The following is a 20,471-nucleotide window of genomic DNA, read 5'->3' as shown; positions in this document are numbered from 1 at the left end:
CAAGAGAGTCTGCAATGCAGTACTTGGATGCAATCTCAAAAATGATAGAATGATCTCTGTTCGTCTCCAAGGCAAACCATTCAATATCACAGTTATCCAAGTCTGTGCCCCAACCGGTAACGCTGAAGAAACTGAAGTTGAGCGGTTTTATGACGACCTACAAGACCTTTTAGAACTAATACCCCCCCAAAAGATGTCCTTTTCATTATAGGGGACTGGAATGCAAAAGTAGGAAGTCAAGAAACACGTGGAGTAACAGGCAAATTTGGCCTTGGAATGCGGAATGAAGCAGGGCAAAGACTAATAGAGTTTTGCCAAGAAAATGCACTGGTCATAGCAAATACCCTCTTCCAACAACACAAGAGAAGACTCTACACATGGACATCACCAGATGGTCAACACCGAAATCAGATTGATTATATTCTTTGCAGCCAAAGATGGAGAAGCTCTATACAGTCAACAGAAACAAGACCAGGAGCTGACTGTGGCTCAGATCATGAGCTCCTTATTACCAAATGCAGACTCAAATTGAAGAAAGTAGGGGAAACCGCTAGACCATTCAGGTATGACCTAAATCAAATCCCTTATGATTATACAGTGGAAGTGAGAAATAGATTTAAGGGCCTAGATCTGATAGATAGAGTGCCTGATAAACTATGGAATGAGGTTTGTGACATTGTACAGGAGACAGGGATCAAGAGCATCTCCATGGAAAAGAAATGCAAAAAAGCAAAATGTCTGACTGGGGAGGCCTTACAAATAGCTGTGAAAAGAAGAGAGGCTAAAAGCAAAGGAGAAAAGGAAAGATACAAGCATCTGAATGCAGAGTTCCAAAAGAATAGCAAGGAGAGATAAGAAAGCCTTCTTCAGCGATCATTGCAAAGAAATCGAGGAAAACAACAGAATGGAAAAGACTAGAGATCTCTTCAAGAAAATTAGAGATACCAAGGGAACATTTCATGCAAAGATGGGCTCGATAAAGGACAGAAATGGTCTGGACCTAACAGAAGCAGAAGATAAGAAGAGGTGGCAAGAATACACGGAAGAACTGTACAAAAAAGATCTTCACGACCCAGATAATCATGATGATGTGATCGCTCATCTAGAGCCAGACATCCTGGAATGTGAAGTCAAGTGGGCCTTAGAAAGCATCACTACGAACAAAGCTAGTGGAGGTGATGGAATTCCAGTTGAGCTGTTTCAAATCCTGAAAGATGATGCTGTGAAAGTGCTGCACTCAGTATGCCAGCAAATTTGGAAAACTCAGCAGTGGCCACAGGACTGGAAAAGGTCCGTTTTCATTCTAATCCCAAAGAAAGGCAATGCCAAAGAATGCTCAAACTACTGCACAGTTGCACTCATCTCACATGCTGGTAAAGTAATGCTCAAAATTCTCCAAGCCAGGCTTCAGCAATACGTGAACCGTGAACTCCCTGATGTTCAAGCTGGTTTTAGAAAAGGAAGAGAAACCAGAGATCAAATTGCCAACATCTGCTGGATCATGGAAAAAGCAAGAGAGTTCCAGAAAAACATCTATTTCTGCTTTATTGGCTATGCCAAAGCCTTTGACTGTGTGGATCACAAGAAACTGTGGAAAATTCTGAAAGAGACGGGAATACCAGACCACCTGACCTGCCTCTTGAGAAATCTGTATGCAGGTCAGGAAGCAACAGTTAGAGCTGGACATGGAACAACAGACTGGTTCCAAATAGGAAAAGGAGTATGTCAAGGCTGTATATTGTCACCCTGCTTATTTAACTTAATATGCAGAGTACATCATGAGAAACACTGGACTGGAAGAAACACAAGCTGGAATCAAGATTGCTGGGAGAAATATCAATAACCTCAGATATGCAGATGACACCACCCTTATGGCAGAAAGGAAAGAGGAAGTAAAAAGTCTCCTGATGAAAGTGAAAGAGCAGAGCAAAAAAGTTGGCTTAAAGCTTAACATTCAGAAAATGAAGATCATGGCATCCGGTCCCATCACTTCATGGGAAATAGATGGGGAAACAGTGGAAACAGTGTCAGAGTTTATTTTGGGGGGCTCCAAAATCACTGCTGATGGTGACTGCAGCCATGAAATTAAAAGACGCTTACTCCTTGGAAGAAAAGTTATGACCAACCTAGATAGCATATTCAAAAGCAGAGACATTACTTTGCTGACTAAGGTCCATCTAGTCAAGGCTATGGTTTTTCCAGTAGTCATGTATGGATGTGAGAGTTGGACTGTGAAGAAGGCCGAGCGCGTAAGAATTGATGCTTTTGAACTGTGGTGTTGGAGAAGACTCTTGGAAGTCCCTTGGACTGCAAGGAGATCCAACCAGTCCATTCTGAAGGAGATCAACCCTGGGACTTCTTTGGAAGGAATGATGCTAAAGCTGAAGCTCCAGTACTTTGGCCACCTCATGCGAAGAGTTGACTCATTGGAAAAGACTCTGATGCTGGGAGGGATTGGGGGCAGGAGGAGAAGGGGACAAAAGAGGATGAGATGGCTGGATGGCATCACGGACTCGATGGACGTGAGTCTGAGTGAACTCCGGGAGAAGGTGATGGACAGGGAGGCCTGGCGTGCTGCGATTCCTGGGGTCACAAAGAGTCGGACACGACTGAGTGACTGAACTGAACCTGCATCTGCAGGCGGGTCCTTTACCACTGGTGCCACTTGGAAAGGGGCCTGTCTTTAGGGACAGAATGTAAGGTGCACATGAGTTTCATTCTGGACACATCCCAATTGTGATCCCTTTTGTTTGCAAAAATAGTTTAGTGGCAAAGGGGTCAAGGGACTCTGAGAACAAGGTGTAGGAAGGTTTTTATCCTGTTTTGCAGGCATGAGAGCAGTGTTACTGCCTCAGCCTCCTTCCTTTCACTTTAATGACCTCTTAGTCACCCATCCCCGGTTTATTTCAGATTTCAGAAGGCTCTTTTGCAAATAGGCTGTTATAACTCCTCACTCATATAAAACTTTGGTTCCTCATCTCCCTGTGTGTTTCTTTTCTCCTGTAGGAAAGGAAGTGGGATGTACTGGGCTCGTGGGAGATGAGCAGGAATTTGAACTATTTCAGTGGAGAGAACTGATTTTGGGGATAAAAGGAGAGTGTCAACTGCCTGTCTTCCCAGGAAAGTGGGGAGGCCTCAGTCACATGGCCCTTCATTTATAGACTCTAAAAATAGAGCAGTGCTGATCTGGCCTAGGGATGCAGCTCGTGTTCCCAGGCCCTTCTGCTGCTCAGTGTCCAGCATCTGAATGTTCCTGTCTTCCTTCAGTTTTATAATGAAATCTCAGATGTGCTAACGCAGATCAGAGGAGATAATGTGGAAGCCTGATTTTGATCACCAAGATGTTACAGTTTATAAACAGCTATTGTATGGTAACTACTTCTTGTTGGCGCAGAGTTTCAGAAACTGTGGAGGAGTGTCACCGTGGATTCAATGGACGAGGAGAAAATTGAAGAGTATCTGAAGCGACAGGGTATTTCTTCCATGCAGGACTCCGGACCAAAGAAAGTGGTATGTCGTCTCTAGGAGAGAATGTAACGCTATGCCCTTTGAACTGTTAGCCTGCTTACTGTGCAGCTCTCGGAAGAGCAGGTAGCTGGTTCTTCCTTCCAGTTTTTTCTCCGTGTCCTACCCCTCTGACCTTGGTCAGATGCTTTCAGGTCACGTCTGGTGTACTCCTTGCTCTCAGGTGCCACTCCCAGGTAAGGGGAGTGCTTCTCCCCTTACCCCGCCCCCGTTCAGGCTTCTCCCCTTGCCCCACCCCTGTCCTGGCAGTGCCTGCTCTGGCTGCAGCCGTGCATGCCTGTGATGTCCTCCTGGTTTCTGCCGGGAGCCTGCTCCATCCCCCTGGCCTTCATGATCTTCATCCCCTGACCTGCTTCTTGCTGGTGCCTGACTTTGCCTTAGTGCTGATCACACTCAGTTGTCCTTGATGACTCTCAGATCCTTTAGGAACCAGATTTTACTGTCTTGATAACCCCAGATCCGCTCATTTGGAAGGATTTGTAGTTGGATGAAGATTTGTGAATTGCCTCGTACCAGCTAACCGGCTCTCTGCAGTCCAGAGACAAAGCCAGAATGAGGGATATTTCACTAACACCCTCCTTTCCCTGGCCACCATCATGCCTTGTAGTTTGTTTTCTTTGTGACTTTTTGTGTGTGTGTGTGTTTTATTCGGTGAAGTTTAGGACTCCTTTAAAGGGAAAATTTATTGTCAGTGATCTCTAAGAATTAGTGTGATTGAAGCACTTCATGGTTTCCTATCATTGCTTAGTTTGTTGATTTTTTTTTTTTAAATCATGTGATGTAGTAAAGAGAATACTACCTAACAACTCTTTCTGTGCCCATTCACTCCCCAATTTTGCTATGTCTCTATACTTTGTTGTATTTGGTTCAGGTTTTTGTTTTATGGGTAATTAATGGTGGATAAAATTTTTTAAACCTGATAACAGAGATGAAAAACAAAAGAGCTGTACTGTCTCTCTTTTCACTCACTTAGTGCCTAGCGTAGTTCTGGTAAGTTGTGCCAGCCCGTTCTTTCCAGGTGGATGGAAGTACACATGCTTCACTGTAACGGAAACTGCTGGTTGGTGTTTGTGGTTGGGGATGTGCTGTGGATTGGGTGTGTGTGTGTGTGTGTGTGTCTCTCTGTGTGTGTCTGTGTCTGTGTGTTGAGGAACAGAGAAAAGGTTACAAAACCCTGCATCTCTTTGCTGCATCTTTTGTAAATCCTCCCCGTATCACTGCTCTGAGTAGCTGTCATTTCTGTTTTTACCTTCCTGTAGGCCCCAATTCAGAGAAGGAAAAAGCCTGCCTCACAGAAAAAGCGACGGTTTAAGACTCACAATGAGCACTTGGCTGGGGTGCTGAAGGACTACTCTGATATCGCTCCTGGCAAGTAGTAAACAGTTTGGTCTGAGAGCAAAGAGTTTCAAAGTCAAGATCTTCCGTGTTGACGCTGGCATCTGCAGGCTGATCATCTTCCTGTTCTCCCACCTAGGACTGAGGAGAGGAGCAGTTCGGTTTACAGAACTAGGGCAAATTACCAAACTCGAAGCTTGTTTTCCTTAAGGGGCTAATGAGAAATGTAACGTCCCCTGTGAACCTCCTGTCACTTCTGTGGGGAACGGCGCTCAGCATGGCGTGCAGGCATCTTTGCTATTTATCGCTACTTCTAAGTGGCTCCTGGTTCCATTTTCCCTTCTTTTATTACTTTAGAACAAGTTTGCTGGTAGTCTTGAATGCAATATTTGTTTATTCCAAAAGATCATATTTATAATAAAATCATTGTAGAAGGAGCTCTAAGACGTCGGTGACTTTAGTTTGCTTCTTTCCGTTCTTGGCAGTTGCCGGTGGTCTTTGAGTCCTGCAGGTGCTAGTCTGGAATGTTGTTGAAGACCGTGGTCTGGGCTGTGTCACTGAGCGTGTGGATTTCACAGGTGGAACCCAAGGTGTGCCTCTTGTTGGCAAGTGAAGCAGTAAAGGTACACTTGACATGATTCTTAATGCTTTCTTTTAAAAGGATAGATCACTGTTTAGTCTCCTGGATGTCCCAGGTCATGTTGTCAGGCTGTTTACAGCATGGATGGGCTGTGTCTACGTGCCAGCCTGAATGTCTGTGTTATGGTGTCCCAGCCCTGGTGGCGCTGGCCCCAAGGTTCTCACTCACTGAGCTCACAAGAGCTGTTACCACGTATGTAGATTCCTAAGAATCGTTATGACTTTTGGGGAGATCTGTGGTCATTCCAGCATTCTACTGTAAACGACCCATTTTCCTTCTCTGTGCTTGTTTATGATTTGTAGTGGCCCTTTGGGTTGGTTGATAAGGTCCTCATATCACAAATTGAAACTAGTGGATTATAAGAACAGGGTTTGGTGTTCGTAAAAAAGGCATAATGATAACCCAGAGCAGTAACTACTCTGTACACATGACAAGGAGCCATTTTGTTGTTTTATTTACTTCTCATTGATTTTGAGTGTCATCTTATCTGTTTCTTATACCCAAGCCCCAAAAGACATCATAAGAAGATGTAAAACTGAGATGCCTCACTGATTAATGATGTTGAGCATCTTTTCAGGTACCTGTTCGTCAGGTGTGTATTTTATTTGGATGAATGTCTATTCAGGTCTGTTTGAGTCCTTTGCCTATCTTTTAATTGGATTATTTGTGGAGTTGTTTTTTGCTACTGAGTTGTATGAGTTCTTTATGTATTATGGTCATATTAACCCCCTTATCATTGTAAGATAAATGATTTGCAAATATTTTGATTCCATAGGTTATCTTTTCATTTTTTTTTTTTTTTTTAAATAATTTGCACTGGATCTTAGTTGTGGCATGCAGGGTCTTGTTTTTTTTTTTTTTTTTTTTTTTAATCCATTCAACAAGTCTGTGTATTTTTATTGGAGAATTTAATCCATTTACATTTAAGGTAATTATTGATAGGGGAGGACATTGAACTGTTTCCATTTTATTGTTTTCTGGCTGTTTTGATATATGGAGAAGGAGATAGTCTTTGTGGCAAATTGTGATAGGAACCCAGTTGTGTTTGAAGGTTGTAATAGAAAGAAGTTCTTTACCAGTTCTTCTGGGTACCTAGGAACATTTCCATGAGAAATTCAAATTAAAGTCAAAGTCATGGTCTCACCTCTGCCTGTTTCTGCTGGGTCTTTGGGCTGTTTAGAAGCAGCAAGTTGGAATGGGCATGTCTGGGTGCATTAAAAGTTTAAGACCATCTTTAGTGTGTTTGATCTATAATTCATCACAATCAGCTGAGGCTTTTAGGGGATGGCTAAAAGGAATGTCTTTGAGCCCAAAGTGTAGAAAACGAACACTTGGCTGCTGCTGTCACATCCTGTAAGTGTAGTCAGATGATGGTGGGACTCGAGGGACAGAGGAGCACTTGATGCGTGTGAAGCTGTGCCTGAGCGAGAAGGCAGGGCAGCTGCTTCCCGTTCCTGCTCGGTCCATGGTTTGCAGCAAGGGCACTGCAGGCATGTAGCCCTGGGTTCTTCTGTGATGGGGTGTTTGAACTCACCAGCAGAAAATACATTTTGGGTGTGGGGATAGGGTATTTGGATTTATAAACTCCCCATTCTTAGCAGCTAACAGTGGTTTTCTGAAGCATGGGAAATGATATTTGATGTCCCCTCTTCCTTCTAACTACTGCTTTTACTTGCAAAAATGATTCATTTGCAGGTGATTTTTTTTTTAACGGTATTAGTGACTGTCCTTAACAAGCCGGGTCCACTACTGTTGCTTTGTGGCAAGGCTGGGATGCTGTGTGTGGAGGCAGCGTGATGACCTTCATCATGTGATGCCACCCATGGGGCTTCACAGTCCACCCTTTCCCTAGGCGTGTTTTGTGGGCTTTTCCCGAGAGAATGGGTGTTCTGTGGGGGAGAATCTCTTGGAACCAAAGGACCTCTTGGAACCCACTTCTCAGGTGAGCTGGAATTTAGAACCCCCGTCCCTGCCCTGTGAGCATGGTGTTGAGTGAGCACTTGGGAAGTGCAGAGCTGGAACAGGCCCTGACATCATGCTGTTGCCCTTCCTTCTGGCCATAGCTTAAGAAACAAAAACACATTTCCCTTCATAGTGGGGTTTCCATTGAAAAGACCTGGTGGTTGCAGGCCAAGTGGCAAGGCTGCTACCATGGACCTTTTGGAAACAGGCCTGGAACACTCACCAGCTCTCCTCGTTTGGAGATGGGCCAGCATGTTCCTGTGACTCAAACCATGTGGGTTCGAGACCCTGTGAGAACACAGTGACTTGCCACCACCCAGAACTTTGCGGGGCTCCAAAGCCCTTCAGGGCCAACTTACCTTATGGAGTAAACCACAGCCTGACCTTGGCAGGGCCATCTCCAGAAACTCCAAGACCAGATCTTATCTTGCATGTGAGTGTCAAGAAGCTTTGAACTTTTCTGTGTCCTAGTTTTAAGGAAAAAGTACTCTCTTGTCCAGGTAAATACTAATATTTTAACCTGAGCATTATTTCCTATTCCATGTAGGTGTGTCTTTTAACTCTAAAGACAAGTTTAGGTTGAATTTAAGCATCTAACATAATTAAATTTCTGTTAATTGTTATTTAGCATGGCAAGAGAGTTAAACTTGAAATGAGCAGTATATGTGAGCAGTGGGGAACAGGCTTCCCTGTGGTCTTGATTTATGGGCCTGTTGTAATGGTTCATGGGCACAGGGCCCTTTTCCACTTATAAAGCAGGAAAGTGTGGTTTGTACCATGGAAGTCCGGGGGAATCAGCACCCATGGGTCGTTGGAGAGTTGCAAAAAGAGGAGGAAACAAGCCAAGGTTTCTCACAGCAGATTGGCATCTGGGGCTTGGGGTGGTTACAGAGCCAGGCCAGTCTTGGGGAGCTGAGTGCCACCCAGGACAGTTTGCGGTGGTGACAGAGCTTCACTGTGGCAGGTAAATGTTTCCCTGCTTAGAGAGGCTTATCCGTTGGTTGATGGCATGTGGTTTTTCAGTATCTGAGTCATGAGTTGTGTAGGCATTTTGAAGACCAGTGTTACAGATAATGTCATTAGTAACAGATACTCTTCTGCCTTCTCAGAATGTTGGACAGTTGTTTGATATCATCAGGTATGATAGAACAGGGGGACCAGTTGAAGAGCAAGAGGGCAACCCTGTGCTGAAACTCGAACACGCTTGTCCCCTAACAGTCGGACATCCCAGTGATGGATGGGGAAACAGTAGGGAGTCAGCTTGCACTTCTAGAGCTAAGCACACCTGCCCGAAACACTCAGAATCAGTTGATTCCTGTATGTCATTGTGACACAGAGCCCAAGAATTGTCGGGGTGTCCACCATACTTACTCTGAAAGTGGTCTGCCATATATTCAGGTACTGGATCCAGTGAATTTGAAGCCCACACATATGATTACACTGTAAGTATAATGTACATTTTGCAAGTTTTAAGGTTCTTTTCCAGATTACTTTGTAATTTTTTTAGAGGTAGAAGGCATAGTTCCTAATTTCAGTACTAAATGGTGGTTTTATATTATAGCTGCATTAGTCCTGTGTTCAGAAGCAGCAGACCTTTACCCCCAAGGGAGGATTTACTCGGTAACAAAAAATGGCCTAGTTATCGTTTTTCTGGATCCTGCAAACTGGGACATTATGTGTGTAAGCAGAGGGAACAGACAGACCTGCCCTTTTCTTATCCCAAGTTCCCAATTCCAGAAGATATACTGTGTTTCTGCTCAGTGGAGTGACAGGAAATGAAGCTGGTGTTCAAGCGACCAGACAGGTTGTGCCTGGAATTCACACTAGACGGGTAGGTACTCTCTACACACTTGTCCCTTGTACAGTGGTGGTGACCAGGCACTCATTTTATGTAAAAGCACACAGCAGTGATGGTGTTCAGCCCCTCCAGGGAGCCACCCTCAGATCTCTGCCTCCTGGCTTGAACCTGCTGCCTTGGAGTGAGTGGGAAGTCCCGCGCTCAATCGCACGGCTGAAGGTGAAGCCGCGCGATTGAACCCGTCCCAAAGCCATGACCCCTGAGCCGTGATGGGTGTGGGCTTCAGAGCCTGGGCAGGGCGGCAGAGCTGTGCAGTCATTGTCTGCCTTCAACCCCGGCTCTAGGGTACTGGTAGGCTATGGCTGGGACCCACTTTTGGTGGCTGGTCTCCTCTACAAAAGGTACGTGCAATCCAACAACAGAACCTGCAGTGTCAGTGCCCAGCAAGACTAGTAGCTGTTAGTGGTTGTTGCCCTCACTTGGAATTGAGCACTGTGACCTCCCTCCCCCCTTCTGGGGACAGAGGGCTTGGTGAGTGTTATCGGTAAAGCATTTTTATTGCTTGGCTACCAGGGCCTGTCTTACCACTTAATGGAATGTATTTCTTACGCTAATAAATTAGTCAGGAGAAAACCACAAATGTAGGTTGCAGAGTCTTTGTAGGCTGAGGTGGATGTGCAGTCTGCTGAGTGCAGTAAAAAGACGTCAAGAGAGAGGTATGTGTCTCCCCCGTGAACCTCCTGTAGGGTCTGGAGGGCTCAGGGCCGCGGTGTCCCTGTGGGTCCCCAGGCACCCACAGTAGAGCATTTCCACAGGCTCTCCCATCCCTCCTTTGGTTGCTCCATCCAGACCTGAAAATGGCAACAAAATCTGCCACTTCCTGGGTTGCAGTATCGGATGTACTTGGTCTTGCAAGAAGGAATTTGCCAAGCAGTGGTGTGACAGCTGGAATTAGCACTTTATTTTTAAAAATGACAATAGAAAAGTACCTTTAAACAGTTTATAAAAGCAGAACAGACTGTGTGCAAGTTGCTGTTTTCCTTGGAAACAAGAGTCTACAACTGTCACCACGAACCAGGTGGTGCTGGAGGCCTCAGCAGCGCTTGGGTGCACCGGAGACACCCCTTGCCAGCCTTTCTTGTAAGTTTATAGCCTCTCACCCTTGGCTCTCGTTTGTTTTGTGACGACCTTTAAAAGCATCTTGACACCTTGATTTCTAATAGAAAATAATGAAACTAAAAACCCAACACCAGCCATATATATATAATCATTAGAATATAAAAATCTTCAGCACACTGTGAGCAGATCAATAAGAGAGCTTGTGGTCACGTTTAGTATGTCAGCAGTTAAAAATCTGTAGGTCAATGTATGTTTACACACGGCTGCTCTTCCACAGTGGGGAGAGCGTGAGGTGACCCTGGAACAGTGTCAGTTTCCCACACAGGACTGACCCGGGTGTGGAGGGAGTCTTGAAGCAAGCTGACCTCTCCTCACTGCTCACGCATCTTCCCCCAGGCCAGTGTGTCAAAGTGTCCCAGTGAGTACAGCGGGATTCAAGGTCAGGTTTTTAAATGGTTCGTCTGGCCTGGTGCCGCCAAGCCTCAGGAACACCAGCTCAGTTCAACTGATATTCTGCAAATCGCTTGGGAGGTGCCCACTGCGGCCACGTGGGCAGGGCTGGGCTCCCAAGTGGAGGCTTCCCCTTTAAACTCAGCACATCAACTGGTGGTGGTGTGCATCAGCGGGGCTCATGCAGGAGCCTGCTGTTAGAAGAAAAAGGCAAGACCCAGAACCTCACACACAGTTTGTACAGTCACCTCGAGCTGCTGGGCGTGTTACGGGTGCACCTCAATGAGGAATCTGCACCAAGCACAGGCTGCTTTGCCCAGCGGGGAATCCGCCATCACACTGGAAGCTCCTGGAGGCTCTGATTGTCTTGCAGGGCATCCTACCAGACTTGGAAGCAAACCTCAGGGGCCGCACCAGCAGTTCTAACCTCTGTCGCCGCGTTACTCATGGACCCAGGCCAGGTAAACAGATTTCTATACATTCACCATATGATCCTGGAAATTCTGATAATATTTTAAACCATGCCTCAAACATGCAGCTAATTTTAGAGGAAAGAAAAAATAGATATTTTAAATTACAAGCATTCAAAAGTCAAGCACAAAATGTGTGATCCAACCCAGTGTAAGATCATCCATCCTGTCACACTTAAAATGTTTGGTATAAAAATACTCACTCTCTTGGTTTTATCGTTGACATCTTTTATGTTTCATTTGAAAATATCTCCAAACTGTACAGAAATGGCAGACCATGCGTTCACAAATAACACACTATTTCTTACAATTATACAGTGTAAAAGAGTAAAACATTTTTTATTATATATTTTTTTCTTCGAGAAAAACAGATGTGTGATAGAGGCTGTGGCAAAGTCTTGAAGGGCTCAAAACTGGGCGAGGTGTTGTTCAAGCCTGAAACAGAAAGAAGGTATGTAAGAGGTGCTGATCTCATAACCGCGTACAATCCTTTCTCTGAGCCGCAGGGCTGTTTGGAGACATGGTGGATAGAAGTCCCAGCTGGGAAACCCCTGGCTGCTCCCCTTCGGAGTTGTGCATGTACTCGTCTGTGTAAACACAGAATACACTCACTGACCCTCTCCACAGCAAGACCCTGCACTAGAGGATTGGTGGCCTCACAGTGGGTGCTTAATTTCTATTTCTCTTTCCCCTGCAGCTGCAAGGAAACACTCATTATTTTGTGGCAGAAAAAAGGGCCTTTGGAAAATCAACAAGACTTTGCCTCTGCCAGAGCTCCGCCTTGCTCCCAGGAGTTTCTTAAACACATCTCAATTCTTTGTGTCTGAATTTACTCAGTGGCACTAGAGGTAAAGAACCCACCTGTCAATGCAGGAGACTTAAGAGATGTGGGTTCGATCCCTGGGTCAGGAAGATTCCCTGGAGGAGGAAATGGCAACCTACTTCAGTATTCTTGCCTGGAAAATCCCATGGACAGAGGAGCCTGGCAGGCTGCAGTCCAGAGGGTTAGACCCTACTGAGTGACTAAGTACGCAAAAAGGCTGCATTGGTAAGTGTCCTGCTGTTACTCATTTTACTATCATCTAACTCCCCAGTCCCTTCTTTTCTTACCAATAGGTGAGACTCACAAAAGTCTGACTGTAGGAAAGGGACTAGAATTTTGGGTTTGTACATGGGAGGCAGCTGTCATTACACATAGTTTAAGGCCCCTATATTTGAACTTTTGAAAGTTGTGGTGTCCAGTCAGGTAAGTTCACGTGTCTGCAGTAAACCGTCACGTGCATGCATCCTCTACAAGTGGTTGTGCTTCTGTGTACTTTACAGTATAGAGGATAGTCATACAGTGTAAAGCAAGTAGCTGGTACCACTGTGAAGTGCCAAGTGCTAGCGGTGGAAACAAAAGTGAAGATAACTGAGTGTGGAGCAAGAGGAAAAGATGGAATTGAAGGCCCAGGGAAAGGATGAAGAGAAACTGAAGCGCTTCGAGACACAGGACGTGAAAAGGGGATTTTCTTTATTTAAGGAGGCATGGGATGGGAACGTAGAACAAGAACATAAAGGTTGTAGCAGCTATTCAGAGTGCAATCCAGTGTTACCACACGGATGGTTTTTTCCCAAGAGAATAGAATTGAACCAGCAAGGAACCAGAATCTGTGGTGCCATCAACATCAGGCAAGAGGGAAACTGCACCTTGCCTTCATCTCCTACTGCTGACGATCCTTCACTTCTCCGCCCTCCTCCGGTCAGTAACTGTTCTTCCCTGTACGCCAGTTGTTGTATTCCTGTACTTATCAAGGGGACTGTAGGATTAAAAGTGTTTTGTTTTCTCTGGATTGTTTGTGTGAAAAGTATTATAAACCCAGTAAAGTACTGTTGTGTGAGTTGGGTACCTAGGCTAACTTAGTTGGACTTTGAGACATGCTCTTGAAGTGAAACTAATTCGTATGTAGGGAACTTACTGTACTGCCCTGTGTTAAGACCTATTTGGGAAAATGTATTTACCAAGGAATCCTGAAATTAGAAACAAATACATTTAACACTCCCAAACATAGCTGACCTTAATATTCCTATCTAAGCCAAATCTGTACAGTGCCAGCTAGATCTGAACTATGACCCAATATATCTTGTCACAGCCTAGTTTTTAGATGACAGTCCAAACGGGTAAAAATAATAACGAGCCACAAGCTGTTAGACTGAATGCAGCAATCACGTACCTAGGGATCATAGGAAAAAGTCCACGAGGAGAAGGGTGTTGATTTCAGGAGTAGGGCTCTGATTCTTTGAAGTTAGCGTAGCACTTAACCTGTCTCTTCAGCCTGTTGGAACTATTAACCAAATGACGTGCTAAGACTGATGATTAGAGAGATGTGCCCCCTTGGGTTGAGAAATGCTTCCAACTTAAGCTCAGCGATCCCCACTCCTCCCTCCACTTTCTGGGAAACACAGGACTTATTCAGGAGGAGGAGATGCCGTCCTTAAGGAAAACCCCACTCTGATTCCTTTGCTTCTCTCGGAGCCCAGCACAGTGCCTAACTCCCACCACCACTTGTTCGATGATGGAGGAATCTAAGTGGGCAAAGTTTAACACCTGCATAATAGGAAATCAGAAACACAAGAAGCAAAAAAAAAAAAAAAGTCATCCATATTCACAAGCAACTGCAAACTTGCTGGCTGATGTGTCCTTCTAGGTCTCTATTTTCAGAGCTAAGCATCCACTTTTATGTGATTAAGATTATACAGCTATCATGCTTTTTCACACATCACGAATATCTAGCAAAGTACCAAAGCTATGCAATTTTGATAACCAAGAATACACCACTACACCAACTTCATCTGGAGGGATCCCTTCTTAAAAGCCACGTGTCTTCTGCCCCCCGAAATCTTTCTACCCAGTAGAAATCACGATCACATCCAGGTGTGAACAGCAAGCGGCTCGGGTTGGGACCAGGGTTATGGAGGGTCACATAGTAGCTGCCATTCCCTAGTGAACTCTAGACCTTTTGGCCTCAGTCTGCCTAAAGAGCACCCCCCTCCCCAACTCTGTCCACTGAGGAGGGGAACCAGCTTCGGGAAACTGGAGGCAAGGCCAGTTTCCTTCCTCCACACTCTGGGTTCATCAGGCCTGGAATGACGAGTCCTGCATTGCAAACTTGGCCCCATGCCAGCAACCCAAGCTGTGGACATAAAAAACCGATTCTAAGGAGCAGCAGTTTTCCACTTCAGAACAACTCACTGGGGACAGCAGCGGGGCCCTAGGAACCTGAGGGGCCTGCAACGGCCAGTGGGCTTGGACAGCAGCCTTCAGGAACTGCGCACGCAGGCGGAGGGCCCTTCCTCGGTGGGCCCACAACTTTAGCCCCTGCAGGCAGAGCCTGGCTGGTCTAGGCCTGCTTGCCTCTCGGGAGCTGAGGCCACCTTCAGGAAGTGCACTGTGCCCACTCAGGCCTCTTTCTGGTTCCACAGCCAGCTCTCCACGTTCCACTTACCTTTGTGCTGGATATTTCTGCCATGACCACAAAGGCCATGTGTCTCTACTCAGAGTTGCCTTCACGTACACCGCACTCGGGTCACTCTGTCACCCTGACACCAACATTACCAACTGGGGGTTTGCCTCACCTGGGTGTTTCCACTTGATTCTTCATTGTGCTTTGACCAGCCAGAGGACAGTTCCTAAAGCACCAGCGCACCCCCCTGCCCAGATTTTCAGTGCCTCCCCAAGATCCTCAAAAGCTTCGTTAAAATCCCCTTTCAGCAAGACCATGCTGTCTGTATTCGCACCTCCTCCCTTCGCTAGTGTATCTTGTGCACACACAGACCCTCCTGTCTTTCAAAACTCAGGTGAAGCCCCACTTCCTCCAGCCTTTCCTGGTCCCTTCAGGGCTTTCTCAGCGCTTCACAGGCACTCTCCCTGTCCAGACCACTTACAGAAGGATCATCACCTTGGATTATTTTCCTAAGACCAGCTCTACCTTCCTCTACTCCAGACACAGTCACTTGCATATAACAAAAACGCAGACACTTGGGACGCTGGAACAAATGAAACTGGAACGATGGGCCATTAGTGGGAGGAGGCCCAGAGACGTGGGCCCCTAGGCTTGACGATGCCAGGGCTGGGCTGAGAGCAAGGAGGTGCCCGGAGCCCTTGTGGAGCTCTGCACACTGGCCTTCGGGGCAGAGCAGGAGTCACCCCAGAAGGCTGACGCGGGCTGGGAAGGCACCCACCCAGGATTTCGAGAAGCCCACCGGGCTTCAGGGTACTCTGTGCCTTTGCCAGGTTCCTGAGCAGAAAGAAAGGTGGATGGAGCTGGTTAACCTAGGCTGAAAGACGGATCTTTCAGAGTGAAAAAGGACAAGGAAGGGGGTGTGAGTTGATAACTTCTGAGCTGCTTCTGCTGGGTAAAGGCAGCTCTCACATGGGAAAAGAATGTGTCCGCATTGCCATAGCTGTTCCAGACTGAACACAAGGTCAAAATGTGGCTATTTCAGTCCCTGTAAACAAGGAAGGGGGTTTAGCTGGAAACAGAGTTCAAACCTTGGAATGTATTAACAAGGACATTTTAAACACGGCAAAGGCATCTGGGAACACAGAGCACTGGGGCGGGGGCGGCGGGGAGGGGGGTCAGGCCCCTCTGTTCAGACAGCAGACTCTCCTCACAGAGCCTTTCCTGAAAGGGGGTCAACTCTACGACACGCACGTGCCGGGTAAACAAGGGAAGACAGGGAATCCCTGGCACCCGCCCAATTTGAAGACAATGGAGAGCGTCTCCTGGTGTCTTATGGCTTAGGAAGCAATTCTAAACCAGCTCATTTCAGCTGTGTGTTCTGCAGTGCCTGGGGACAGCTGCTGATGTGCGTGGGTCAAGGGCTGCCCTGCTGCTGGTGGTCAATGCCGTGACCTGGGAGAGGCCGCTCTTCCCAGAGGTAACTTTGTAGATTCAAGTCTATTGATCCAAGCGCCTTACGAGCTTTTTTCCCTCCCAGCAGTAAGAAAATCCTGTTTTCCACCAATCTGTCCCTATATACTTGACCTGTTTCCTAATGATTTCTTCCCTAAGAGTTTTTCTAACATTTGTTCATTTTTATTAAAAGTCAAGTAAGGAACATTCCCTTCTACCTAAATCCCAACATCATATGACTTAAGGTTTTTAATTAAGGAGTGGTTTAGTTTTCATTTTCTGTCAGCTTTTAAAAAAATGTCATACTAATTAGTAATAAAAAGACTAACATTTAAAAAGGGTTAGGCGAAACGTCCCCAGTGGTACAGTGGCTAAGACTGCGCTCCCAGCTCAGGGGACCAGGGTTCGCTCCCTGGCCAGGGAACTAGATCCCATGTGCTCCAGCTCTGAGTTTGCCTGCCGCAACTAAAGATCCCAAGCGACCCAACTAAGACTCAGTGGTGCAACCAGATAAGTGAAAGTAAATATTACAAGATAGAAACCTCCACAGTCTAGAATCTCTGGGCACCCATCTTCTGTGGTTAGGAACTCCTCCCTAAGCTAAAGACGCGTCCCCCCTCCATCTGTGCAGCCCGGCGACCGGACCCTCCCCTCCGCCCAGGCCAGGCCTACCTCTGCAGGGCTGTCTGAGCTGGGCGGGGAGGTCTGGGAACCCCCTGGGTGGCCCTGGGACCCAGAAGCCTCACCAGGAACAGGGCTAGTGCTGCCGGCCCTCCCGCATCCACACTGGCACCGCCCACTCACTGAGGTTCATCTGTGGTCAGACTCCCAGCTGCCTCCCCCCAGGACCAAGCCCTGGTTCTCCTCCCCCTTGTCACCAGGCCCTCCCGCTGTCCACGGACAGTCACCCCACGCTCCAGCTGCGTCCTCACAGGGTTCATCTGTTTGTGCCCCAATTACTGAAGTTTGGGTTGATCTCCTGCATTAAAAATAAAAAAACCTACTCTAACCTGCTTCAAAGTTATATATGGGTGGCTTTCAATTGGTCCTTAAATTACCCCAGAGGAAGAGAGAAAGCAAAATAAAATCTTGTCTTTTTACTGAGTGGAACATCAGTAAGAATACAGTGGGCACTTCCATAAGGACCGTGACAACAGGAAGGCCTGACCAATCAGAAGCCTGTACAGCTGGTGGTTCTCTGTCAGCTTTCCCCAGTGATGTGGGGAAAACGTTTACCTGTTGTTACGTTTGGTTAGTGTCTCCTGCATTGCGGGCAGATGCTCTACTGCCTGAGCCACCAGGGAAGCCCCAGGTTAGTGTGAGAAACAGACTTCACTGGGGGAAAAAAAAGACCCCAAGTGCTGGAGGCCAGCTCCCCACACAGGCACCACACGCCCCTCTGGAGTACAGGAGAGGTGGTGTTCTGAGCACGTGCTTGCTTACCTCCCAAATGTGGTAATGACCTCCTAGGCCCGACTGCCCGATTCTATCCTTAGCAGGAATCGTGTTCTCCTTCTGACTCATCTTTGCTTTATAGGCCCCTCACAGGGATGTAGTCTGCCACCTTATTTGGGCCGAGCCGTAACTGCGGTTGGCCTGCCCCTGGCATTCATTCCTGCTGTCCTAGGTCAAGCTTTCCAAAAAGACTGGAAGGCCCACACACAGTTCGCCTCTGGGAACTCTGCTGCACGATGGAGACCTCACTGCATGCTACAAGCAGAACTGAGCACTGACAGCTGGTATCCATGGAAAAGACGGACAAGTCACTCAAACCTTCACCACCAGAAAAGCCCCATGGTTTCGAGGGAGCCAGTGAGATACCATCATAGTTCAGTCACACTCAAGGCCCATCATCACTCTATTTCTGAAAAGGCTCATCAAAATGTCTCGAGTCATAAGAAAGGGCTACACTGTATTTAGCATAAATGGATTAATAAGAGGGATATACATACTACATCAAGATTTCCACCAAAACTATTTTTTTAAAAAGGCTTAGGGCTTCAAGGGAAAAGCTTCATTCATATCTAAGTTCCCGTTGGTGGATGATCTCATCCCTGGATGCTGCCGGATGAGAAGTGTTGACTCTCAACCGGGCATCACCCAGCAAAGCTGTGAGGACCAAGCACTGAGCCACACTCTCTTAAGAACCTGCAGAGCTCACTTGCTCTCCTTGGATGACGTCTCTGAGCAGGTGGTGGCCAGAGGAGGTGACAGAGCTCGCCCCGATCCCCAGCACCCACCCTGCATGGGAGGCTGGTCCCAACCACACTGCTCCTATCTAAGCGGTTGTGCCCAGCCCAGGACACACTGCTTTTCGGAAGGAACGGTTCAGTCTCGGCTTGGAACTCACCAGCACGCTCCAGTTTTGTAGAACAGCTTGAGAACAGTAGCCACTTGAAGATTGCATTAATACCCACAAGACATATTGCAGCCACCATCACACACCTGGAACCTGGGGTGGAGAGAAGAGCAGCCGTTAACACCAGTGACGTCCATGCCGGCTGGCTCCAGGGCAAAGAGCTGAAAGGCAAAGGCCCCAGCACCAAAGGTCTTTGCCTGCTGAGCCCGAAGACAGACACCACTAGGAGTGAACAGGACCATCACGGCCACGAAGGGCCCGGAATGTGGTGCAGTGGAGTGGGGTGGAGGAGGCTCTGCAGGGCGGGGGTGAGGTGGCCGATAGCAGAGCGGGGCTCCCTGATAGCTAGGCCAGTGGGGAGGCCACCTTCAATAAGACCAGGGTGTAAGCGCCCTGGGGGCAGACTGGCAGGGCCTCTGCACACACATTCCCATGGGCTAGATCCCCAGGACTGGCCAAAAGCCTCAGGTGCCCCAAGAGGAGGAACCCAAAACCAACTCCAGGGGCCACCCCAGCCCCCAGGGTCAACCAAGGAGCCACTCTCCAGGAGAACCACCTACTAGAAAACAAAATTCCAAGGCAAAGACATGTGAACACATATCCTGCTATTCCCAAGATCTGAGAATTTTGAAACACTATAAGGGACAGCGTCAGTGGGCCATACATTTTTCAATGTTCTTCCTGCAGGAGTGGCTGCCTCTGAGCTGGCTGGTTTTCATCAAGAATTCCTGGTGCTGAGGAAGCCCGAAGGATGGCCCACGTGGACCCCATTCCCCACTAACATTCCTCAAGTTCAGCACTGTTCTTCCTGGGACACAGCACCTGCTCCAGGCAGGCTGCGTGAACTGGAGGTCAACTGTACAAAGGAGTACAGACTGACCCCAGGAGGCTGCAGGGAGACCGGTGCCCTGCACTGAAAGATCGCCACCTTAGGGCATCTCTCTTCTCAGAATCAAGGGGAAAAAAATTCTCCCTAGAATTTCACTATAAAAAACATTAAAAGATGAATAGATGTGATTGTACTTTCCTAGTAAAACTTGGGTTATCTGAGGACAGAAAAAAAAAAAAATTCACCCTGCAAACAAAACATCTCCCCTCACCCAACTTTCCCTGGCCTTGTCCACACTTGCCGGGTGTGGGCGAGGAAGGAGGGAGACCCAGAGAGGCCCCGGGGCGGCCAGACCAAGGCTGCATTTTTGGGATGCTTCTTGTTTAAGAAATCATACTGATGACCAGATGCCACTCAGCCTCTGGACTGATGACTCAGGACTGGTGATTTAAGAGTCCTGGGACCCTAGCTTCTCGCCCCAGGTTCTGGGAGCACAGAGGTTTTATCACCAAGGCATCCTTTGCAGTTGCTAACATCAGCAACTCTTGTCTGCACACCAGGCGGGCAGACAGAATGCATGCTCTGTAGACACCCCAGGAGATGACTCCCCAAGGAACACAACACACCAGAGGGGAGTCCCGGGCGTTCAGCTTTAACTTTATGGGGAGCACACGGGCCTTCTGAACCTCCACTTTCAGCCAAGTGGAGCTGATGGTGGGAAGGGTTAGGGCAGGGGTGCAAGTGGGCTCCTGCAGGTGGCCCTGCCCAGCGCCTGTGGAGCCGCCCAGACTCAGTGCTCTGCTCTGTGAACGTCTTCCAGGGACTTGCTGCTTGCTCAGGGGTCTCCCAGCCAGAAATAGGCTATGGACGAAGGGCAGGGTGGGGGCTGTCACACAGTCTGGGTTTGCAGATGAGCTGGTGCGCAGATGCCTGGTGTATCTAAACTCCCAAAGCTGGAAGGGATGCCACGACCCCAGTACCTGGCAGGAGGCAGGTTCTTAGGCCCATCCCTACTTTTTAATGCACACAGGAAGCAGAACAGACCAACCCCAGACTTCTGGGTGGGGAAATCATAACCAGGGCATGTAG

At 47.5% G+C, this 20,471-nt stretch overlaps 2 protein-coding genes across 14 annotated transcripts in view; one reads left to right on the top strand and one right to left on the bottom strand.

Annotated features, from left to right (window-relative positions):
- GTF2E2 (general transcription factor IIE subunit 2) overlaps positions 1–13,131 on the top strand; it is a 98,259-nt gene extending 85,128 nt beyond the window's left edge. The window contains exons 7-11 of one of the 3 annotated variants that reach the window (XR_009598674.1): positions 3,395–3,510; positions 4,785–11,290; positions 11,671–11,750; positions 11,997–12,347; positions 12,918–13,131. Coding sequence is in view for 1 of the 3 variants with exons in the window: in XM_015104588.4 (XP_014960074.1) it covers positions 3,395–3,510; positions 4,785–4,901 (233 nt within the window). In the remaining 2 variants the exon portion in view is untranslated. Of the gene's footprint in view, positions 1–3,394; positions 3,511–4,784 lie in introns of all 3 variants that reach the window. The other 2 variants (XR_009598673.1, XM_015104588.4) reach the window with 2 other exon arrangements.
- RBPMS (RNA binding protein, mRNA processing factor) overlaps positions 10,200–20,471 on the bottom strand; it is a 204,679-nt gene continuing 194,407 nt past the window's right edge. The window contains exons 9-12 of one of the 11 annotated variants that reach the window (XR_009598671.1): positions 18,545–18,646; positions 13,513–13,623; positions 12,161–12,217; positions 11,610–11,734 (exon numbers count right to left, since the gene is read on the bottom strand). Coding sequence is in view for 4 of the 11 variants with exons in the window: in XM_042241242.2 (XP_042097176.1) it covers positions 12,869–13,098; positions 18,545–18,646 (332 nt within the window). In the remaining 7 variants the exon portion in view is untranslated. Of the gene's footprint in view, positions 18,647–20,471 lie in introns of all 11 variants that reach the window. The other 10 variants (XM_060407186.1, XR_006058140.2, XR_009598672.1 and 7 more) reach the window with 10 other exon arrangements.

The sequence above is a fragment of the Ovis aries genome, chromosome 26, assembly GCF_016772045.2.
Source record: "Ovis aries strain OAR_USU_Benz2616 breed Rambouillet chromosome 26, ARS-UI_Ramb_v3.0, whole genome shotgun sequence".
Taxonomy (NCBI): domain Eukaryota; kingdom Metazoa; phylum Chordata; class Mammalia; order Artiodactyla; family Bovidae; genus Ovis; species Ovis aries.
The sequence above is the reverse complement of the archived record's forward strand: the minus strand, read 5'-3'. Positions and strand labels throughout refer to the sequence as shown.